The sequence below is a fragment of the Xenopus tropicalis genome, chromosome 7 (genome assembly GCF_000004195.4).
Source record: "Xenopus tropicalis strain Nigerian chromosome 7, UCB_Xtro_10.0, whole genome shotgun sequence".
Taxonomy (NCBI): Eukaryota; Metazoa; Chordata; class Amphibia; order Anura; family Pipidae; genus Xenopus; species Xenopus tropicalis.
Genome location: NC_030683.2, coordinates 20,564,562 through 20,588,376, shown reverse-complemented (window position 1 = coordinate 20,588,376; position 23,815 = coordinate 20,564,562). Strand labels below are relative to the sequence as shown.

The following is a 23,815-nucleotide window of genomic DNA, read 5'->3' as shown; positions in this document are numbered from 1 at the left end:
CTTCTCAGAGTTGCATTATTGCTTTATGCGCAGCATACATTGTGGACCCCCACCCCATCCCTTTAGCTTCCAGGAATTTGCCCATGCAAAGTCTCCCCTCCCTGATTGCTGGGCAGCACATACATAGAAAGGTGTCATAAGTCCATGGGTGCAAGTCAGCCAAGCTCCTGGCATCACCAGGTATTGGTGGAAGGGATCCAGCAGAACCACTGTATAGGATTGTACATGGAGAATGACAGCAGCCCTTTACAGAGATACTTGCCGTAGGGCCAATAGTTTGTTGTGAGGATATTGTCATATAGCTTCCACTAGCTTATGCTAAGTTTCAGTTCAGGAACTGCTTTGCTTACTTTAATTTAAACTACTAACAAATCTCAGTTTTGTTATGGGGCAGATGATTTAAACTACAACTCCCAGCATCCCCCGATGGCCAAATGTGCTGAGCGTTGTAATTATAAGCATCTGTCTGGCACCATGTTACATGATCATAGCTGTGGGCCAATGAATGTGTATAATTAACAGTAATGTTATTTTTTTTTCCAGTGTTACTGACCATCGATTTGAAAAAGTTCCCTTCTTTGTCTTCGGAGACTTTAACTTTCGACTGGATTTAAAATCGGTGGTCGAGGTATGCCATTTCCGTCCTAATGTATATAAGAGGGTTTTTTTTTCTCACAATATAACATTTCTCTCTGTTGATATGATTTAATATTAAGCCATTTATCATCAATGTGAATCTGTAATGGCTGATTCTGTTTTTTCCCAGTCAGTTTTTGAGCCCAGGCCAGGCCCAGACTGGCAATCTGTGGATTCTAGCAAATGCCTGAGGGTCTGCTGCAAGATCCCATAGACAGTCACTATTCTGATACCAGTCCGGGCCTGGCTCAGGCTCATAGTTAGTCACCTTTCTGCCTCTTTGCTACCTTCTGCTGTGGTTGTCATGATGTCAGACCATTGATATGAGAAATTATTTGACCCAGATATTCATTTGCATTGCGTAGTATCAATCAGTTACACTGCTACCTGCTTCTGATGTTCCCTAAATGCCATCAGTAATTGGGGAATTCTCACACTTTTTCATCCACGTAACCTTATATGGAGTCAGGTGAACGTTATACAGGGCATAATGTACCCCTGTAAAACATAAAAATATTAGTAGTGCAGACCTAATTCTTTGAACCACCAGACATCATTGTCTGGCAGTTCTGATATTTGTCACTTGTACGACATTTATGAATCCCCAAAATGGGTTTTCCACCTGTCAGTCCTCCATATATGATACCAGTATGTAGAAAAGGTATCTCTTTTCATTACATGCTAACACATCAAACTTGTCAAATATCACAAGTAGTGCTTCAGAAATGAAAATATGCATACGTATTCCAGATGTATGGAGCCACATCTGTTAACATTGCAGCTCTGGGTTCTGTTTAGACCGGGGTGTTGGTAATGTTCCCTATAAGCCAGGCAGTGCGCGAAAAATGTTGGGTTAAAACACATAATGCATTACTTCTTCAAACTATAGTATATCAGACAGTGGTTTGTATATACAGTGGAGGAAATAATTATTTGACCCCTCACTGATTTTGTAAGTTTGTCCAATGACAAAGAAATGAAAAGTCTCAGAACAGTATCATTTCAATGGTAGGTTTATTTTAACAGTGGCAGATAGCACATCAAAAGGAAAATCGAAAAAATAACTTTAAATAAAAGATAGCAACTGATTTGCATTTCACTGAGTGAAATAAGTTTTTGAACCCCTACCAACCATTAAGAGTTCTGGCTCCCACAGAGTGGTTAGACACTTCTACTCAATTAGTCAACCTCATTAAGGACACCTGTCTTAACTAGTCACCTGTATAAAAGACACCTGTCCACAGAATCAATCAATCAAGCAGACTCCAAACTCTCCAACATGGGAAAGACCAAAGAGCTGTCCAAGGATGTCAGAGACAAAATTGTAGACCTGCACAAGGCTGGAATGGGCTACAAAACCATTAGCAAGAAGCTGGGAGAGAAGGTGACAACTGTTGGTGCGATTGTTCAAAAATGGAAGGAGCACAAAATGACCATCAATCGACCTCGCTCTGGGGCTCCACGCAAGATCTCACCTCGTGGGGTGTCAATGATTCTGAGAAAGGTGAAAAAGCATCCTAGAACTACACGGGAGGAGATAGTTAATGACCTCAAATTAGCAGGGACCACAGTCACCAAGAAAACCATTGGAAACACATTACACCGCAATGGATTAAAATCCTGCAGGGCTCGCAAGGTCCCCCTGCTCAAGAAGGCACATGTGCAGGCCCGTCTGAAGTTTGCCAATGAACACCTGAATGATTCTGTGAGTGACTGGGAGAAAGTGCTGTGGTCTGATGAGACCAAAATAGAGCTCTTTGGCATTAACTCAACTCGCTGTGTGTGGAGGAAGAAAAATGCTGCCTATGACCCCCAAAACACCGTCCCCACCATCAAGCATGGGGGTGGAAACATTTTGCTTTGGGGGTGTTTTTCTGCTAAGGGCACAGGACAACTTATTCGCATTAACGAGAAAATGGACGGAGTCATGTATCGTGAAATCCTGAACGACAACCTCCTTCCCTCTGCCAGGAAACTGAAAATGGGTCGTGGATGGGTGTTCCAGCACGACAATGACCCAAAACATACAGCAAAGGCAACAAAGGAGTGGCTCAAGAAGAAGCACATTAAGGTCATGGAGTGGCCTAGTCAGTCTCCGGACCTTAATCCAATAGAAAACCTATGGAGGGAGCTCAAGCTCAGAGTTGCACAGAGACAGCCTCGAAACCTTAGGGATTTAGAGATGATCTGCAAAGAGGAGTGGACCAACATTCCTCCTAAAATGTGCGCAAACTTGGTCATCAATTACAAGAAACGTTTGACCTCTGTGCTTGCAAACAAGGGTTTTTCCAGTAAGTATTAAGTCTTTTTTTGTTAGAGGGTTCAAAAACTTATTTCACTCAATGAAATGCAAATCAGTTGCTATCTTTTATTTAAAGTTATTTTTTCGATTTTCCTTTTGATGTGCTATCTGCCACTGTTAAAATAAACCTACCATTGAAATGATACTGTTCTGAGACTTTTCATTTCTTTGTCATTGGACAAACTTACAAAATCAGTGAGGGGTCAAATAATTATTTCCTCCACTGTATATATATTTTTTTTATAGTTTTTAAATTATTTACCTTCCTCTTCTGCCTATTTTCAGCTTTCAAATGGGGGTCACTGACCCCAGCAATTTTATTGTTATTGTACATTTTTTTACTTATCTTCCTATTTGCCCTTTCCTATTCATATTTCAGTATCTCATTCAAACCACTGCCTGGCTGCTAGGGTCAAAAGACCCTAGCAACCAGATAGCTGCGGAAATACCAAACTGAAGAGCTGCTAAATCATTCAAAAACTACAAAGACCAGTTGCAAATTGTCTCAGAATATCAATGTCTACATCATACTAAAAGTTTATTTAAGGGTGAACTACCGGCCTGTGTGGTGTTTGTGTGTTCTTTTTGGGGTTTCAATTACGGATTTTGACATTTTACAAACTCAAAGCAAGAATGCGGTTTACCATTTTCATGATTATTTGCAAAGCAGATGGCACAGTTTGAAGCATGTTATCTTTTCAGTTCAGTTATGGAGGCTGCCTTTCAGATTAAGCAAAAAGAGGCCATTAAACAAGGCTCCCAGGGCTGAATAAAGTATGCCAATAGGTTTAACGGAGCAATTACAGCATAATAAAGTGAACCTAAACCCTACTTAAAAATAGGCTATATTTCCCCTTTTAACAGAAGGCCCTGCTATAGAATAAACATGGCTTCATTGTTTTGTTGCCTTGCACACCTAATCAATTGCTGGATCCTTCACACTTCTTTAATTGTCTCTATTTTGTTCCAGGCCAGATAGTGGGCATAGAGCACGGGTCCATTATTCCCCTAATCACTGCTGCACCAGCTGTGTTTGCTCTGCATTTTCATAGTTACTTACCTTGTTTATGGCTGTTTTGGACAATGCCAGGGTTCGGATAATTAACCTGCTCTAAATCACCTTCTGTTTAGACCCGGGAAGCTTAAATTCTGTGACATACAGGTGTATCACTTTTACTATTTATTTTTACTTGTAGAATTATTACCAGAAGCCCTCTTTTATTCTAAGCTCTGTTTGCAAAGAGTTTCTGGTAAAGATGTGCGTTAGGGCAGTGACACCCAGGGGGATTTTTTTCATTTGGAGATATGCCAGATCACCCCAAATCACCCCTGTTGCCTGCTACAGCAGTCTCTTGAAAGCGCTCGTGCAAGGGCTTGTCAGGCAGTTTTACATAGAAAAGTGGCAGCACAGAACAAGGGTGAATTTCAAAAGATTTAGTTCCACCTTCACTGGAACCCAAAACCCTGGATTTGCCCTGTCTGCCTTTTCTATCAAAAACAATATTGTTGCTTTTAATGGCAAGTGTCTGTAGCTGCGCTTCCAGGACAGGTCATGGTCGCTTGAAAGCACTTACCGCCACGTTTACCAGTGACAGTCACCTGACACACCAGTGCACCCTTGCATCCATGGACTCAGCTATTAAATGGGTGGCAAAACGCCCAGGATCGCGCCATGTGCCATTGGTTTTAATGAGCATTTCCATGAATTCCAAGTGACGGAAAATCAATCTCCCAGTGAGCAGTTGAATGGAACACCCTACATGCTGCCTGCCTCCTGCAGCCTCTCTAGAGGACCACACAGGATTGAACAGACGAGGAAACCAGAATTCCACCTGCAATGTAACACATTAGCATGAGAACAGTTTACATTTTTTTTTTCAGCTTCTGTTTTGGGGCTTTCTTTGGTTTGTGTTCACTCTACAGTAACTGAACTCCATGCAAAGTGCCGCGGACACTGTACATTTCCATTTATTTGCCCTAGGGTCATGACCTCCATCTGTAGATGTGTAAAGCTGGCTACTCATAGTGCTCTAATGCAAACTATCATGTACGGCTGCTCCATGTGAATCTGCACTGCTTTGGGCACCAGATGGCCTTGATTGATTTGCTGTGGCATGTGAGGGAGGGTCTCACCTCCAGGGGGCAAGGAACTGCCTTTGCATTTTTGTTTAACTGTGCACCAAAGGAGGAATCTAAAATATTTAAGGGATGCCTTTATTCACATTTTAAAAAAAAAACAGAAATTAAAGAGGTTGTTTAGCTTCAAATTAACTTTTAGTATGGTGTAGACAATGATATTTGCAATTGGTTTTCATTTTTTCTTTTAAATGGTTTTGCTGTTATTTAGCTTATTGTTCAGCAGCTCTCTAGTTTAGTATTTCAGCAACTACCTGGTTGCTAGGGTCTTATTTTCCCTAGCAATCAGGCAGTGCTTTGAATAAGAGACTGGCATAAGTATTGTAGAGGGACTGAATAGGTAGATAAGTACTAAAAACAGCAACAATAATATTAAAGCAACAGGTTTTTCCTGGAAAGAAGTAGACAAGGAAGGCAAATAACTCAAAAACGATAAAGAATAAATAATGAAGACCAAGTGCAAAATTAAAAAGAATATACCATTCCTAACATCCCTACCAGTCATTTGAACTGAAGAAGCCACTCGGATGAGTGGTGAAACGTTTTCAAGAAAAACTCAGAAAAGTCCAGTTGTTTTAGACTTAATTCTACTAGATACTGTATATCATGACCTGGATGAATGAGAATCTTCATAGACAACATAATAAAAGTTAACTTAAAAGTGACCCACCCCTTCAGCGACAAGTTATTGGTTCTGAAAACTGACAATTTTTTTTTACATACATTTAATCCAAAAATGTCTAAATAATATAGGAACTATAATGATTATATTAAGTGTTGCATAGCAGTAGTCAGGTTAGTTATAGTAAAAAAAAGCTAAAGCAGGAATGAGTTGCCAAAGAAAAATGGACCCTAAGCAGTTCTTTAGGTAAGAGTATATTAGACATTTTCCTGTTGTTTTATAATGTTTCTAAAACTCGATAAAAACATTTTGAAAAAATAAGCACAAAGTGAGTTGGTCCATCAATTAATGAGATTAAGTTGGTTAGAGTGGATGCTTAGAAAACAAATGTCCTGAATAATCCCTTCCCTAATGTCAGTACAACAAAGCCGCCAGTGTGCATATACAGCATAGTAGTACTCAAGGCTTAACAGGTTCTTCTTGGATGAGCCAGGACTATGATATCTAAACTTTAACTTTATTAAGCTTAAACAGTCATTATTTAACCTTATGCAGAACTAACTGGCCACTAATCAACCATATTAGATTGAGCTTCTCCCTCACTGGCCGGGTAATAATTACTGCCAAGGCGAACATGAGCTTGTGTCCCTTCTACCACTGCCAGGGGCTAAATTGAGATCCCCAGCTAAAATTAGAGCAGACCCTTAATTTGTGATTTCCGACCTAGCTGAACAAGAAATTTAGAGTGGATGGTTAGAAGGCAAATGTCCTGAATAATCCCTTCCCTAAAGTCAATACAACAAAGCAGCCAGTGTGCATATACAGCATAGTAGTACTCAAGGCTTAACAGGTTCTTCTTGGATAAGCCAAGACCATGATGTCTAAATTATATCTTAATTAACCTCGGAAAGAGTTAGGGTCGTTATTTGACTTTGTACAGAACTAAAGCTGGCCATACACGCACCGATAATATCGTATGAAACCTCGTTTCGTACGATATTCAGTGCGTGTATGGCATGTCGGTGAGTCGACCGATATCGCAGGAAGCTGCTGATATCGGTCGACTCGCCGATCGGACCGGTTAAAAGATTTTGATCGGGCGCCATAGAAGGAGCCTGACCAAAATCTGCCGTCAGGGCTGAATCGGCAGAAGGAGGTAGAAATCCTATTGTTTCTACCTCCTTATCTGCTGTTTCAGCCCTGAACGGTGTGTGGCGGATCTGACGATCCCAGGGCCAAACGATCGGATTATTTTTTTTTTAAGTTACTTGCTACCCGATATCGCTCACCCGTAGGTGGGGATATCGGGTGAAGATCCGCTCGCTTGGCGACATCGCCAAGTGAGCGGATCTTATAGTGTATGGGCACCTTAACTGGCCAACCATCAACAATATGTTGAGCTTCTCCCTTACTGCTGGGCTAATATCACCTGTGGAGGAGTATAGGAGTTGGTGAGATTCCCAGCTAATGAGCAGACCCTTACTCTGTGTTTTGCCAGCTGAACCATACATTTAGCTGGATCGCCACTTATGGCTTTCATTTAGAATAGGTATCTAACTCCTGGGTACGTTGATGTCACTTTTAGCATTGGCCAAATTGAGTGAGACACCTGAATGACCATCAGACAATCCATGCCCATTTAGTGGCCATGTCGCTGGAACATTTATTTTTCAGTGGTATAACAGTACTAGGCAGAAATGACTAGAATGTATTAAGTGACATGTAAGGGTTAAGTTCAGCTCTTAATTTCCCAGTACAAACTGCTATTGGCACTCCTAGGTGTTAGCATTACGAGATTACAAGATGATGTCCTTAGTGTGAGTTAGTTAGCCCTTTGTATCGTTTAGCGCCTCTGTTTGTGTCGCATTGTACTTTTGTGTTTGCCTTCTAATTTATTCATGGGCCAAGGATTTTAATCAGAACCTTGAGCCAGGTTTAGTGCTGATTACCCTTCCCTTCAGCTGCACCAGTGACATATCTGATTCCAGGCTTGATGCTGCCACGCGTTGCTGGCAAGATTCATTGGAGGTTAATTAAATCCATCTTCAAAACAACGAGGGGCCAATGAGCCGTATCCTTGTTGCAATAGTAAATTAAATGATGCAATTGTTTCTCCCTCCATCATCTGAGAAGGGGAGCGGGCAAGGAGGGAGGGCTGAGTAAATGAATTGTCATAAGGCTGCCACACTTCTAGCCCCCAAGGGGGGACCGGTAGCATTTGGTCATAAACCTGCCTTTAATTTGTGACTACAGCTAAAGATTACTGTTATCAGCAGCGAGAGGTCTCCAGGGGCTGCTTGATGGAAAAGATGACACTCTTAAAATATTAAGAACCTATTGATTCCCAGCAGGGATTCCCAGCTTCAGTCCTTTTCACATGTAAACGAATATAAACACAGTTACAGCCATGGACACAAAAGATGACGGCCGGTCCTGATTTTCCGCTGCCAGAGCCATAATTAAAACATAGACAAATTAAAGACAATTATCTGTTTTTTTGTTTTTTTTTTTTAAAAAAGGGATGAGCGCCATTAAACTAATTAATAATGCGGTCAATCAGCTTGGAAATGCTGCTGTGATTGTCGAGAGTGTATGTTTTATTCCTTGCGTGGCGACAACTGGCAGCTGCAGGACTCGGGACTGGCACGGGATGACAAAGGGATGACAGCAGTACCAGCAGCTCCTGTCTCTCTGCTCAATGGAAAGCATAGTCTGCTTCTGCCACACCTGCCATTCATCACCTATAGCTGACACTCATTGTGATCGATGGCTCAAAAGAATCCACAAGTCCCGGGCCTTACTTTTCCCCCACCACTGACTGATAGGAACATGCATTTCCCGACAGCTCCTCATTTTATGGCCTCTTTTGAATGTAGTTTTCATTGATTAAGATCATTTAGATAGATGTTAGGAGAGACTCCACTTGCTCAAATAACTGCGCGCTAAATTTTATTGTGCCATATAGGGAATTGGGAACAAGGGGCTTTGAGGCATTTAACCCTTTATCCAAATAAATATTACTCTTAATAGCTTTGTCATTTTAAAAGCTTTTATCTTTTAGTGTATATGCATGTTAGCATGAATGAGGACAGTGATAAAAAATAACCTGACCAGTTAGACTCAGTGATCCCCAACCAGTGGCTCGGGGGTAACAGGTTGCTTAAGGTGGCCATACACATGAAGATCCGCTCACTTGGCGAGGTCACCAAGCGAGCAGATCTTCTCCTGATATCCCCACCTACGGGTGGTTGGATATCGGGGAAAATGTAGGCTAATTCGATCGTTTGGCCCTGGGATCGGGAAAAAAAGCCGGCAATGGGGCAGTCGGTTCGGGGGTCCCCGATCCGACTACATTTTTTAACCTGCCTGATCGATATCTGGACGATTTCAGGCCAGATGTCGGTCGGGCATGCCCCTCGTTCCTGCTCCTACAGGGGCTGATAAGCTGCCGAATCGGTCCAAGGGATGGCCACCTTTACTAACCCCTTGGATGTTGTTCCCATAGGCCTCAAAGCAGGTGTTTGAATATAAAGTCTTGGCTTGGAGGCAAGTTTTGGTTGCATAAACACCAGGTGTACGGTAGAAGAGAATTTCTTATAGTCTACCAGTCCATATAGGGGTTATCAAATGGCCAATAACAGGCCTTATTTGGCACCCCATGAATTTTTTATGCTTGTGTTGTTGCTACCCAACTCTTTTTGCGTTTGAATGTGGCTTATGGGTTAAAACGGTTGGGGACACCTGAATTAGATTATTAGAAAATTCACATTTACTTTAGTTTAGGCAAGAGTCATTTTGATGACTAAGGTGCCCACAGTCACCCTGTCCATGCCAGCAAGCCAGTGACTACGAGGTTTTTAGAGCTTGATTTTACTGCAAGTATTGTGGTACTTTAATTGCTTATCTGTCACTGTGTATAGCATTGGCCATAGCCTGCAATACACTTTGCATTTAAACACTGTAACAAGGTTGCTCAGATGCTCCCCACTGGGAAAGGGAAAAAGGCACCACAGGGGTCCCTTAGTGGGAAAGACAAGTTGATAAAAGTACAAATGACTTTGTGTAAATCTAATAGGTATTCCCAGTGAATGCATCAGAGATATCCAACCTGTAGCTTTTCATCAACATCTTTCCCAGCTGTTTCGACAAAAAGTACAGTGTCGGTAAGGGCGAAGACACATGGGGCAATTAGTCGCTGTGACTTTTCCGTCATAGGTTACTTTATAAGTCACTACGACTAATCACACATGGTTTTTCGCTGCATGGATTATCAGCATATAACAGGTATACAGAGCTACAGCACATGTCCCTGCCATTGTGAGTGGGAAGCAACTATGCTCCTCCCTTAGAGGGTCTCAGTGGTCAAAACCTCATATTGTGCCAGATACTTAGAGATGAAAGGAAGCTGCATCTGATGTGATTTTAACAGCCCTTACAGGGAGGCCTTAAGGGAGTTAAGCTGCAGATGTATGGGGCCCCCCCAACGGGCCTGCCCAATTGATATTTCGCTGAAAATCAGCCAGGTGTCACTAAGCCAGGTTTGATTTTCACATCAGATCAGGGGCTGCATTAATGCATCCTCAGTTTGACAGGCCCTATACCCATCTTTGTAATTTGATAGAATTAGCCCGATATTGCCTGTCTGAGGTGAAGATCCGCTCGTTTGGTGACCTCGCAGTACGTACATAAAGGAATTAATAATATAGAGCTTATAAACTAAAGATGTGATCCCCAACCAGTGGCTCAGGAGCAACATGTTGCTTACAACCCCTTGGATGTTGCTTTCAGTGCCCCCAAACCAGGTAGTTATTTTTCAATTCCTGGCTTCGTGGAAAGTTTTTTGTTGAATAAAAACAAGATTTACTACCAAATAAAGCCCCCTGTAAGCTGATAGTGTGCATAGACGCTGCCTAATAGCCAATCACAGCCCTTATTTGGCTCCTCCATGAACTTTTATGGTGCTTGTGTTGCTCCCCAAGTCTTTTTACATTTGACTGTCACTCAAGAGTAATGGTCCCCATACACGGACCGATTGTAGCTGCCGATATTGGTCCCTTAGACTGATTCAGCAGCTTATCGGACCATGTAGGGGCACAAACAATGGACCTGCCTGACTGACATCTGGCCTGAAATCGGCCAGATATGAATCTGGCAGGTTAAAAAATTTAGTTGGATCAGGGACCGCAACGGCTCGTTGATGTGGTCCCCGAACCGACTGCGCCTATTATCGGTGTTCTAATTCGATCCTTTGGCCCCAAGGCCAAACGACCGAATTAGCCTAAATTCACCCAATATCGCCCACCCGTAGGTGGGGATATCGGGAGAAGTTCCACTCACTTGGCGACCTAGCCAAGCGAGCAAATCTTTACGTGTATGGCCACCTTAAGAAAGATTGGGGACCCCTGAACTAGAGGGTAGACCCTTTCACCTCAGCAGTTGGTAACAGATAAGGACAAAACAAGAACAAATCACAATGCATGTGCTGGTCAGCAGCAGGACTACACTGTATCTTATATCAGAGCCCAACCCTTAAGACAAAGTTGTTTTTAGACATATATTTGTTTCACTCACATATATACATTTTTGGGAGAATATAAGATAAGTTGACAAAGCTAAATGAAAAACTTCCAAGCTTATACTGATCCAGCCATGAATGTTTCTTTGAGGTTTAGAAGGATTAATTGTCCAGGGCAGGATATCACTGACTGCATAAGACCTTAATCACTTCCACATTGAACTGAGAGAGGAGAGAGCTTGCATTGAAAGTGGCCAGTAGTTAAATCACTTTAGCCACACTGTAGTCTGCTGTTTAATCATGGAATTTCAGTGCTGTGTCTGGCTTTATCCTATTATAAAGGCAAGCTGGAGGAAAACAATCTCCTGTACCTCCGAGCAGATTAGGGAAGTCTTATACTCCTCCTGACAGAATCATGGAACCTGAAATCCTAAATTTTATTAAAACTCTGCTGTAGGAATCAGCTGGCTAAGCTTTGTATTTCAGGGACCTATTACAACATCACAGGGTTTATATCTGTTAAAATATAATATCACATGGGGCACTGTTGTCTATGGGGCAGTCAAGTCACCCCTGTCGCCATTCATAATGGAAAGTGCCCTGACTGATGCACACAGAACAGTGACAGGTGGACTTCAGCATGTAACCAGCTGCTCAAGTGTCATCGATCTGTGTGTGTAAGCCAGGGCACATGTCGTTAAGGGGTGTTTCAGTATGTTATAGAATAAAGTATTCCTTGTTCTTTATTATTTCTTTTTTAATGTATTTTAATTCACCTTTGTATTTTATATCTGTTCAGCGTTCAAGTTGGGGTCACTGACCCCAAAAGCTAAAAAAGTGCTCTGTGAGGCTACAATTCATTATTATTGTTTATTCTTTATCTTTCTTTTTAGTTTCTCTCCCAGTGGCATAAGGAGTCGGCGCAGGGCCCCCCTGAGAAAAAAATCTTCAGAGGGGCCCAGTGCACAGCCACTCAGTGCTTCCGCCTGCCCCGTGCCTGTCCCTGTCTATTCTCCCTGTCTGCAGAGTGTGGCTGGGGAGGGGGGATTTTTTTAAATTAGTTTTTTAATTTACTTCCTAACTATAGAGGAAGCTGACCCCGCAGTTTGGCCCACTGTCCTCTCCTATTCATATTCTAGTCTCTTATTCAAACCACTGCCTGGTTGCTAAGATAAACAAAACTCTAGCAACAAGATAGCTACTGAAAAACTGTAGAGCTGCTGCACAAAAAGCGAAATAACTGTAAAACCACAAAAAATTAAAACCAATTGCAAACTCTCTCAGAATATCAGTGTTGTGTCCTACCGAGAGATTAGTCGCCCACGATAGATCTCTGCTAATCTCCCTGAAATGCCTCTCGACCAGCAACAAAGGGAATCGCCGGTGGAAAGGCCTTTGCATCGGTTTGGTTTTCCGAAGTTTCCTCCTGCAGGCAACTTTGCGCAACCATAAAAACCCAAAGCTGCGCCTTTCCACCGGCGATTGTCTTTATTGCGACTAATCTTCCCATGGGACATTACCCTTAATTGCATTCAATTGAATTTGCATTTAATTGCAACTGTTTAAGGAGTCAGAGCCAGAAGTGCCCATAATGTAAACAGCAAAGTAGATACTGCTTTTAATACTAATGACATTTACAAACAACTCAAAACCACTGAAAATGTCTAATTTATATTGGAAAGTTGTTTAGAATGACATTTTCCTTAATTATGCAAAAACACAGCTTTTGTTGGACATCTCCTCTGGTAAATAAAGATTTTTAACCAGTACCAATGAAAATTTAGTCTGCAGTTGAATAGCAGATAATTAAAAGTATGCTTTTTCTAATCAGTACAGTTAGCGCTTTATACCTCAGACTGGTGCTGATCTTTTATTGCCCTATTGATGCAAGGGTTAATAAACCATTTACATGCACTTCCTGCCAAGAGACATTTTACAACTGTATTATTAGGAGCTGGAATAGATTTGTCTCCGATATTGACAGCACCATCTCCTTATAATAGCGCCTTTTCATTTACTGAATGACAACGTATAGTTGGCTTACAGGCACAAGCGATGCTTTGTGTATCCTAATAATGCTTGTACACAGGGATGTCAGTCAATTTTTGACCCCTACAGTCTGGTATTATTTTGAGAACACTAATAGATTTTTCCCTAGCGGTCACGGGCTTCCTAATAGATTCCTTTATACGACGTGCGTTTACATATGTCACTTCTAGCCAGAAGGTTTTGTTGTTGTGTTTTGTCCCTGTTGCTTCAAGAAAATATCTCGTGTAAGTGACAGTTTTCAGGAAAGAACTGTGGAATATGTTTGTTACATAAATAAAGGATAATAATAATAATTCTTATGGGCTACTTGTTATGTATGAAAAGAATAATGGCCTTATGTAATAAGAGACACTAAGTTTGCCCATGGAAAGTAAGCCATAGCAACCTATCAGCAGGTAGCATTTACTGGTCAGCTGTTTAAATTCAAACATCTTATTGGTTGCTATGTGTTACTGCTCCTGGGCACACTTAGAAACTTTTATTGCATATGGGGGTTAATGTTTTGTGTTTTGAGTGCACATAATATTCCTTCTCTGTATATTTGCTTCTATACATATGAACAGTTACATTCATCTTGTTTATCATAGCTGTAGGGGGATAATAGCCTCTGGAAAGGGAATGTGCTTTTGGGATAGCAGGAATAGTAGGGAGAGATGGTGCCTATAGTAGCAGTGGGGGGATAATAGCCTCTGGGAAGGGACTGGGGCTGTGGGATAGCAGGTATAGTAGGGAGAGATGGTGCCTATAGTAGCAGTGGGGGGATAATAGCCTCTGGGAAGGGACTGGGGCTGTGGGATAACAGGTATAGTAGGGAGAGATGGTGCCTATAGTAGCAGTGGGATAATAGCCTCTGGGAAGGGACTGGGGCTGTGGGATAACAGGTATAGTAGGGAGAGATGGTGCCTATAGTAGCAGTGGGATAATAGCCTCTGGGAAGGGACTGGGGCTGTGCGATAGCAGGTATAGTAGGGAGAGATGGTGCCTATAGTAGCAGTGGGGGGATAATAACCTCTGGGAAGAGACTGTGGCTGTGGGATAGCAGGTATAGTAGGGAGAGATGGTGCCTATAGTAGCAGTGGGATAATAGCCTCTGGGAAGGGACTGGGGCTGTGCGATAGCAGGTATAGTAGGGAGAGATGGTGCCTATAGTAGCAGTGGGGGGATAATAGCCTCTGGGAAGAGACTGTGGCTGTGGGATAGCAGGTATAGTAGGGAGAGATGGTGCCTATAGTAGCAGTTGGATAATAGCCTCTGGGAAGGGACTGGGGCTGTGCGATAGCAGGTATAGTAGGGAGAGATGGTGCCTATAGTAGCAGTGGGGGGATAATAGCCTCTGGGAAGAGACTGTGGCTGTGGGATAGCAGGTATAGTAGGGAGAGATGGTGCCTATAGTAGCAGCGGGGGGGTAATAGCCTCTGTGAAGGGACTGTGGCTGTGGGATAACAGGTATAGTAGGGAGAGATGGTGCCTATAGTAGCAGTGGGGGGACAATAGCCCATAGGAAGGGACTGTGGCTGTGGGATAGTAGGTATAGTAGGGAGAGATGGTGCCTATAGTAGCAGTGGGGGGATAATAGCCTCTGGGAAGGGACTGTGGCTGTGGGATAGCAGGTATAGTAGGGAGAGATGGTGCCTATAGTAGCAGTGGGGGATAATAGCCTCTGGGAAGAGACTGGGGCTGTGCGATAGCAGGTATAGTAGGGAGAGATGGTGCCTATAGTAGCAGTGGGGGGATAATAGCCTCTGTGAAGGGACTGTGGCTGTGGGATAACAGGTATAGTAGGGAGAGATGGTGCCTATAGTAGCAGTGGGGGGACAATAGCCCATAGGAAGGGACTGTGGCTGTGGGATAGTAGGTATAGTAGGGAGAGATGGTGCCTATAGTAGCAGTGGGGGGATAATAGCCTCTGGGAAGGGACTGGGGCTGTGGGATAGCAGGTATAGTAGGGAGAGATGGTGCCTATAGTAGCAGTGGGGGATAATAGCCTCTGGGAAGAGACTGTGGCTGTGGGATAGCAGGTATAGTAGGGAGAGATGGTGCCTATAGTAGCAGTGGGATAATAGCCTCTGGGAAGGGACTGTGGCTGTGGGATAGCAGGTATAGTAGGGAGAGATGGTGCCTATAGTAGCAGTGGGGGGATAATAGCCTCTGGGAAAGGACTGGGGCTGTGGGATAGCAGGTATAGTAGGGAGAGATGGTGCCTATAGTAGCAGTGGGGGAAAATAGCCTCTGGGAAGGGACTGGGGCTGTGGGATAGCAGGTATAGTAGGGAGAGATGGTGCCTATAGTAGCAGTGGGGGGATAATAGCCTCTGGGAAGGGACTGGGGCTGTGGGATAGCAGGTATAGTAGGGAGAGATGGTGCCTATAGTAGCAGTGGGGGGATAATAGCCTCTGGGAAGGGACTGGGGCTGTGGGATAACAGGTACAGTAGGGAGAGATGGTGCGTATAGTAGCAGTGGGGGATAATAGCCCCTGGGAAGGAACTGTGGCTGTGGGATAGCAGGTATAGTAGGGAGAGATAGTGCCTATAGTAGCAGTGGGGGGATAATAGCCTCTGGGAAGGGACTGGGGCTGTGGGATAGCAGGTATAGTAGGGAGAGATGGTGCCTATAGTAGCAGTGGGGGGATAATAGCCTCTGGGAAGGGACTGGGGCTGTGGGATAGCAGGTATAGTAGGGAGAGATGGTGCCTATAGTAGCAGTGGGGGGATAATAGCCTCTGGGAAGGGACTGGGGCTGTGGGATAGCAGGTATAGTAGGGAGAGAATTTTATTAAAATATATTAAACAAATACAATAAAACAATAATTACATTTCAATCAAACAAAAAAAATACATATAAATCAATATCACATCAAAAAAAAAACAAAAAAAAAAAAAAACAAAGCGTACCTCCCTCCAAAGCATCTTATTTTTTACAGATCATTATAAAACACATATCAAGAGGCATCTTTATGTTTCTTTTTTTGAGAATTGTCCAAACATTTCCCAGCAGACCGTTTAACCTGTACCCGCACACCTGCCCCCTGACTCTCCATCACATCTTGCTCCCCCAAATCCCCTTCCTCCAGTGACTCCTTTTCTGCCCCCTGAGACTGAAAAGCCCCTTCCCTTTTGCTCTTCTTCCTGCTGGAGATGATATCAGATGAGAGGCTTTTCCTTTTCTCCCTCTCCTCCTCCTCCTCCTCCTCCATTCTCTCCAACTCTACCTGTTCTTCTGCTAAATCCCCCCATGACTTCCCTCCTGGCAAAACAAACCTATTTTCAGTTGGGAGGGTAATTACACCCGGGCACTGAGCCTCCTTAGCTTTATTTGATTTGCTGCCCACCACTATCCAACCATCCCTTCCACCTCCCTCCTCTTGGGATGCCTGTACCTTTGTCTGTTTGTTCTCTCTCTCCTTCCCTCTCACCTCTGTTGGGCGCCCCCTGTCTGTTTCTTTTCCCCCACCTGCCCTCTCTTCCCCCCTTCCCTCAGTCTGGGGCAAGTTCTCCCCTGGCATTGGGGTACTCATTACTTTTTCTAGATTGGGACAAGCCTTCCTAATGTTCCGCCAGGCGTCGGGGCAGGCCCTATAAGCATGGCCGGATTGCATACACAGGTTACACTTTATTGCCTTTACACACTCCTTGCTTGGGTGCCCAGTCTCCCCACACAAAGCACATTTCTGTATGTTACACTTTACAGCATAATGCCTGTTGGACCCACATTTATAGCATAGCATGGGCTGGCCCACATAGAAACAGACACCCCTTGCTTTCCCAATGAAAAAAGAATTTGGGAGATGTTTCTGAACATTCTGATCCACATGCAATTTCACTTGAAACTTCAGTCTCTTTGAGCAGTTCAGCAACTTTTAGCAGTCTCTCAGCGGTCACATTGCCCTCCTTCATCTGCTCAAATCTCTGCTTGTTGTCATACAGCTCCTTCCATGGCTCTATAACAGCCAGAATGTCTTTAATGTTAATTTCAGTCTCTTCTAGTTCCTTATTGAGGAAAGCCAACTCTCTGATGTACTGAGTCCTCCTCTCTCCTCTCAGCAACTTCTGATTTTTTATCAGTCTGTCAATCTCTTTATTTAACTTGCTTTGTTTCTCTTCCAAACACCTCAGTTCTTTCAAAGCATTAATAATGGTGTCATATTGTATAACAGTCTCAGTACCTTTGTGCCCTTCCCCTGCCTTCCCCAGGGGGCCGGCAGCCATTACCTGCTCACTCTCCAGGGCCACACGGCTTCCATGCACCTCACAGGCAGCAGCCATCTCCTGGTCACTCAGAGCGCTCTCTGCAACTTTTAGGGCCACACAGCTTCCATGTTCCTCACTGGCAGCAGCCACCTCCTGGTTGGTCAGAGCACTTTCTGCAACCTCCAGGGCCACATGGCTTCCATGCTCCTCACTGCCAGCAGCCATTTTGCAGTCATCAGACTCTGCTCTCATCTCCTGGTCTGCCTCTGTTGTAGCTCCGCAGCTCCCTGCAGCTACTCCAACACCGGCGTCCAGGTCCTCAGAGTCACTCTCCATGCCGCTTTTGGAACAGCTTTTGCCTTTCTTTTCCTTTCCTTTAACAGAGCAGGAAACATTGCCCTCTGCAGTGCGCTCCACTGTCACCATGATGTTGGACCCAGTGGCCTTCTTGCTGCTTCTCAAACGGGTCTTAACTACCCGGCTAAACGGTTTAATTGCCTTCTTCCCCATTGAGTAAGGAAAAACAGCAAAAAACAAAGAAAAATACCTACAAAAACTAACCCCCAGACCCAGCCGGGCCTGGGAGAAAGTCACAACTCCACAGAGCACTCACAGCACCTCCACTCACTAGCAACAGCAATGAGCAAATGGCCTCTGGGAAGGGGGTGTGGCTGTGGGATAGCAGGTATAGTAGGGAGAGATGGTGCCTATAGTAGCCGTGGGGGGATAATAGCCTCTGGGAAGGGACTGTGGCTGTGGGATAGCAGGTATAGTAGGGAGAGATGGTGCCTATAGTAGCCGTGGGGGGATAATAGCCTCTGGGAAGGGACTGTGGCTGTGGGATAGCAGGTATAGTAGGGAGAGATGGTGCCTATAGTAGCAGTGGGATAATAGCCTCTGGGAAGGGACTGGGGCTGTGGGATAGCAGGTATAGTAGGGAGAGATGGTGCCTATAGTAGCAGTGGGGGGATAATAGCCTCTGGGAAGGGACTGGGGCTGTGGGATAGCAGGTATAGTAGGGAGAGATGGTGCCTATAGTAGTAGTGGGGGGATAATAGCCTCTGGGAAGGGACTGGGGCTGTGGGATAGCAGGTATAGTAGGGAGAGATGGTGCCTATAGTAGCAGTGGGGGGATAATAGCCTCTGGGAAGGGACTGGGGCTGTTGAGTTTTTCCCTGCAGCTGTGGGCCAAAGTCCTAATGGAAATAATGTTCCTTAAATGTGTACAAGTATACCTACATTTGTTGTGGCAGCTTTAATTGTATTTGCTACATTTTTTAATAATTTGAAAATTAAAATAAAAAAAAATAATGGTCCTGTAATAAGTTGGATTCTGATCTTTCTTCTTTCTTTATGATATTAAATCAGTCCCTGTTAGAGAAATCCAGAACATAACTACTTAAATATATTTTACACCAATAGCAAACCATTTCTCGTCCATATTATCATGTGTGTGATTATTACACCTTTGCTGCTTGCTGTTGAACACCCAGTTCCTTTCCAACCTGCTGAGAAATAAGATCTTAAGGTCTATTTGTGCATGAAATGAGCCCAGTCTCTCTGTTTTCCTTTCTCTTTGTTGCCAATTTCATGCTATCACAAGGGCTGCGTGTTTTCCTGCTCAAAGTTGTCAGACAAATAAAGGCTTTAGAAGCAGGGTCACGTTTAGAGGGAGGGGCATGAAAAATTGGCAAAAGTATCTTGAAGCCCACCCATCGGCTTACATGGTTTGTGTAGAAGTTATGGTGAAGAGACTGCAAGGGGGCTTGGAATTGGGAATTATATTTGTTTACTGCCACTGGTTGTGGGAGAGCATAATACTCTCAAATTGAACTAAAAAATGTTTAAAAAATAATATATTATTATTATAACCTAAAGGATATAACATTTATACAGAATAAAATAGAAAATGTAGCAAAAGATAAATAGCATATCAGTTGTAATTTATAACACATTCTGACCTAATATTCTGTTAAGTTCTGCTATTAGATATTAGATTTGAAATCGGGCAGATCTCAATTAGGCAGGTTTGAATTTTCCGTCAGATCAGAGACCGCATTGGTTCGTTGATGCAGTCCCCAAACCATTTGTGCCTATCCCCCACCCATAGGTGAGCATATCACGAGAAGATCCCTCGTTTGGCGACCTTGCCAAACGAGCAGATCTTACAGTGTATGGGCACCTTTAGTCTGCTAAAAATCATTTAAACATTAATTAAACCCTCTAGCTTAGTTGCCATCACGATAAAGGCATGGTTTTATTATTACAGAAGAAAGAGAAATAATTGTGAAAAATTATAATTATTTGCTTATAATGGATATGGGATATGGCCTTCTTATAATTTTGACTTTGTAGATAACGGGTTCCAGATAAGGGAATAAATAACATTACAGGTATCAAACCCCTTATCCGGAAACCCATTATCCAGAAAGTTCCGAATTATGGAAAGGCCATCTCCCATAGACTTTAATCAAATAATTCACATTTTTGAAAAGGGTTTCCTTTTTCTCTGTAATAATAAAACAGTACCTGTACTTGATCCCAACTAAGATATAATTACCCCTTATTGGGGGCAGAACAGCCCTATTGGGTTTATTTAATGGTTAAGGGCTCTGGTACACGGGGAGATTAGTCGCCCGCGGCAAAACTCCCTGCTCGCGGGCGACTAATCTCCCCGAGTTGCCTTCCCCCTGCCATCCCACCGGCTAACATGTAAGTCGCCGGCGGGATGGCAGACGCGGCGGGGCGATTTCGGGAAATCGCCGAAAAAGCCTCGCAAGTCTTTTTCGGCGATTTGCACGAAATCGCGCCGCCGCGTCTGCCATCCCGCCGGCGACTTACATGTTCGCCGGTGGGATGGCAGGGGGAAGGCAACTCGGGGAGATTAGTCGCCCGCGAGCAGGGAGTTTTGCCGCGGGCGACTAATCTCCCCGTGTACCAGAGCCCTAAATGATTCCCTTTTCTCTGTAATAATAAAACAGTACCTGTACTTGATCCCAACTAAGATATAATTACCCCTTATTAGGGGCAGAACAGCCCTATTGGGTTGATCCCTGAGGGAGCACACAGCCCATCATTAAATGGCGGCTTAAGGAAAAGATGTAAAAGGGTAATGTTTATTTATATACAGGTATCGGACCCCTTATCCGGAAACCCATTATCCAGAAAGTTCAGAAGTACGGTAAGGCCACCTCCCATTGACTACATTGTAATCAAATAATTCACATTTTTAAAAATGATTTCCTTTTTCTCTCTAACAATAAAACAGTACCTTGTACTTGATCCCAACTAAGATATAATTACCCCTTATTGGAGGCAGAACAGCCCTATTGGGTTTATTTCATGGTTAAATGATTCCCTTTTCTCTGTAATAATAAAACAGTACCTGTACTTGATCCCAACTAAGATATAATTACCCCTTATTGGGGGCAGAACAGTCCTATTGGGTTTATTTAATGGTTAAATGATTCCCTTTTCTCTGTAATAATAAAACAGTACCTGTACTTGATCCCAACTAAGATATAATTACCCCTTATTGGGGGCAGAACAGTCCTATTGGGTTTATTTCATGGTTAAATTATTCCCTTTTCTCTGTAATAATAAAACAGTACCTGTACTTGATCCCAACTAAGATATAATTACCCCTTATTGGGGGCAGAACAGCCCTATTGGGTTTATTTCATGGTTAAATGATTCCCTTTTCTCTGTAATAATAAAACAGTACCTGTACTTGATCCCAACTAAGATATAATTACCCCTTATTGGGGGCAGAACAGTCCTATTGGGTTTATTTCATGGTTAAATTATTCCCTTTTCTCTATAATAATAAAACAGTACCTGTACTTGATCTCAACTAAGATATAATTACCCCTTATTGGGGGCAGAACAGTCCTATTGGGTTTATTTCATGGTTAAATGATTCCCTTTTCTCTGTAATAATAAAACAGTACCTGTACTTGATCCCAACTAAGATATAATTAATCTTATTGGGCCAAAACAATCCTATTGGGTTTAATTAATGTTTAAATAACTCTTTTAGCAGACTTAAGTAGGAGATCCAAATTATGAAAAGACCCTTATCCGGAAAACCCCAGGTCCCAGACATTTTGGATAACGGGTCCTATACCTGTACCAACAGGATAGACATTTAAGAGGAACTCCAACTTTTTGTAAAGTTTTTTTTTCTTTACATAATGGTAATATTCGAAAACGTAATTCCTGTTGAAAGCTGTCTATCTGCCTGTTTTATATTCTCTGCACTTGCTGACTCTTAAGAAATTGTTATATTTTCAAGTATTTTTGAATGTTTTTAAATCTAGGCTTCATCAAATTATGTAATTAAAAAATGTGGTGTAGTTAATTTGTTTTTTATTTCTGTTAATAATTTCTGTTGGGAAATCACATTCCTGCAGAGATGCAAACAGTGAGTTCCATATAAGATAATGGCACCAGTGTGGTGTTCATTTTGGGGTTCAGTATATTAGGGTTTCCTATCCTTTCTCCCTGGAGACCCAGAATAAGTCTGGGATCCAATGATGGTCTTAGAATTAACTGTGAACCTTATTTTGTTTTCTATTTTCCTATTGTCAATAGTATTTTAACCTCATTAAGTTGATGCTGACCTACCTTAATCAACATGTGGCATTTAGCTTTGGGTCCTGACCCGTAGGTTAGGAAAGTGAAGCTGTAGCAGTTTGATTTTATAGTGTGAGGGGCTTATAGGCTTTACATTAGCTGCAGAAGTTATTGGACAAACAATGTGTCTTTTAGTTTTTTAGTCTTTTTATAAAAAAAACCTTTATTCTTCCACTTCACATGGTTAAAATATCCAAATTGCTCAGGAAACAAATTCAATTTGATATCCTTTTTTTTATAATTAGTATAATTGCTTTTCAATGGACCCTGCGGATTGCCTGTTTGCCTGTTTAAAGCAGAGCCCCTTTCTTTTCCTTGATTAAGAAATAATGTAATTGCAGCATATTCTTTAATTTGTGTTTGCAAGAAAATAAAGTCAGAGAATTCACTTCCCTTTGAGTATTTAAATCCAAACCCTGTTCTGTATGTTAAACAGTCTGGCGGACATCTGGCATGATTGGTTTTAATCTGCTGATTTAGTCAGGATTTAATCTTTCCTTTTACACCTCTTTGTACTGCAGTCAGAGAAGTGACAGAGCTAAACTGAAACAATGGCGTTCCTTATTCCAGCCTGTAGACCATGTGGCCTGTAGGGCCTTATTTCCAGGGCTGTTTCTCTGGGAAGACAATGAAGCATCTGGTGGGCTATTCTTGTGTCCAAGAAAAAACATTTTTGTCAGTAATTTCTCTTGGCCGGGCTGCTGGGCTTTCTCCGAGTGCTGCTTTTTTAGGGCAGGGTGTAGCCAAAGGTCATGAGGTTAAAATGATGAATTTTTATGCCCCTGTTTCTTGTGTTTCTGCTCAGTCAAAATTTTTTGCGCGCTGGGCTGCCTCTCAATGGAAGCCACCGAGAGCAATTTGTCCTCTCGGCCTGGAAGAATAGACGAGCAGATGAGTTAAGATAGCATGTATGAGAGGACAGAGGAGCACACAAATGTTTTCCATTGGTAGAACAGAATACTCCTGTCACCCTTCTCTGCAGGAGGTTTGGGGAGATTTGTAGCCTATTGGCATTCGATCCAATGACAAATGATTTGAACTGCAGTTAAGGATATAGCAGGAAGACTATAGTGCTTCGTGTACAGAAGCAATTCTCAGCTGTTAATGGTCAATGGCTGTTGTTTCACCCGATGAATTACAGGCTGAAGCAGCCTAAAGAGGCTCTAAATCAATTTTCCTCTTATAGAAAGTCACGTTCTGACAGTCACAGATACACATGTTAAAGTTTCCTGTGCATTAACAAGGTATTTATGGAGCACTGAGCATCTTTCTTAGTGCATTACAATAGAGGGAATAACGATATATTGACATGCTAATACTGCCTTCCCTGACCTTATATACTGGGAATACTGGGAAAATATAGCAGGCACATATACAACACAAGGTGTCACCAACATTGGCTTTTGGTGAGGAGGTTTGTCCAAAAAGTTTAGTGCAAGATTTTTTTTATTTTTCCCGTTTGTTTTGATTTAGTCCCAGCTGGGTCCCCCATGCACACAGCATTTGGTAAAATAGTGTCTCTGGCTGACTTGTATATAAATTGTGCCCCTTTAGCGTACCCATAGGCACCCTATAATCCAGGGCTTTCTTTGTTTTCCCTTTGTGTTCTGTTTGAATGCCAGTTTTATTGGATGGATGCAATTATTTTCTACAATGCCTTATTTTGCCATTTTGGGCATTTGATGCCGTAGACACCTGCATATCCACTTACAAAACACCTCCAGTTTCAGGC

The 23,815-nt window shown here is 42.8% G+C and overlaps 1 protein-coding gene across 4 annotated transcripts in view; it reads left to right on the top strand.

The window, feature by feature from the left end:
- inpp5a.1 (inositol polyphosphate-5-phosphatase A) overlaps positions 1–23,815 on the top strand; it is a 276,218-nt gene that overhangs the window by 203,130 nt on the left and 49,273 nt on the right. For all 4 annotated transcript variants that reach the window (XM_031905069.1, XM_031905070.1, XM_031905071.1 and 1 more), the window contains 1 exon segment: positions 544–628. In XM_031905069.1, coding sequence (XP_031760929.1) covers positions 544–628 — 85 coding nt within the window.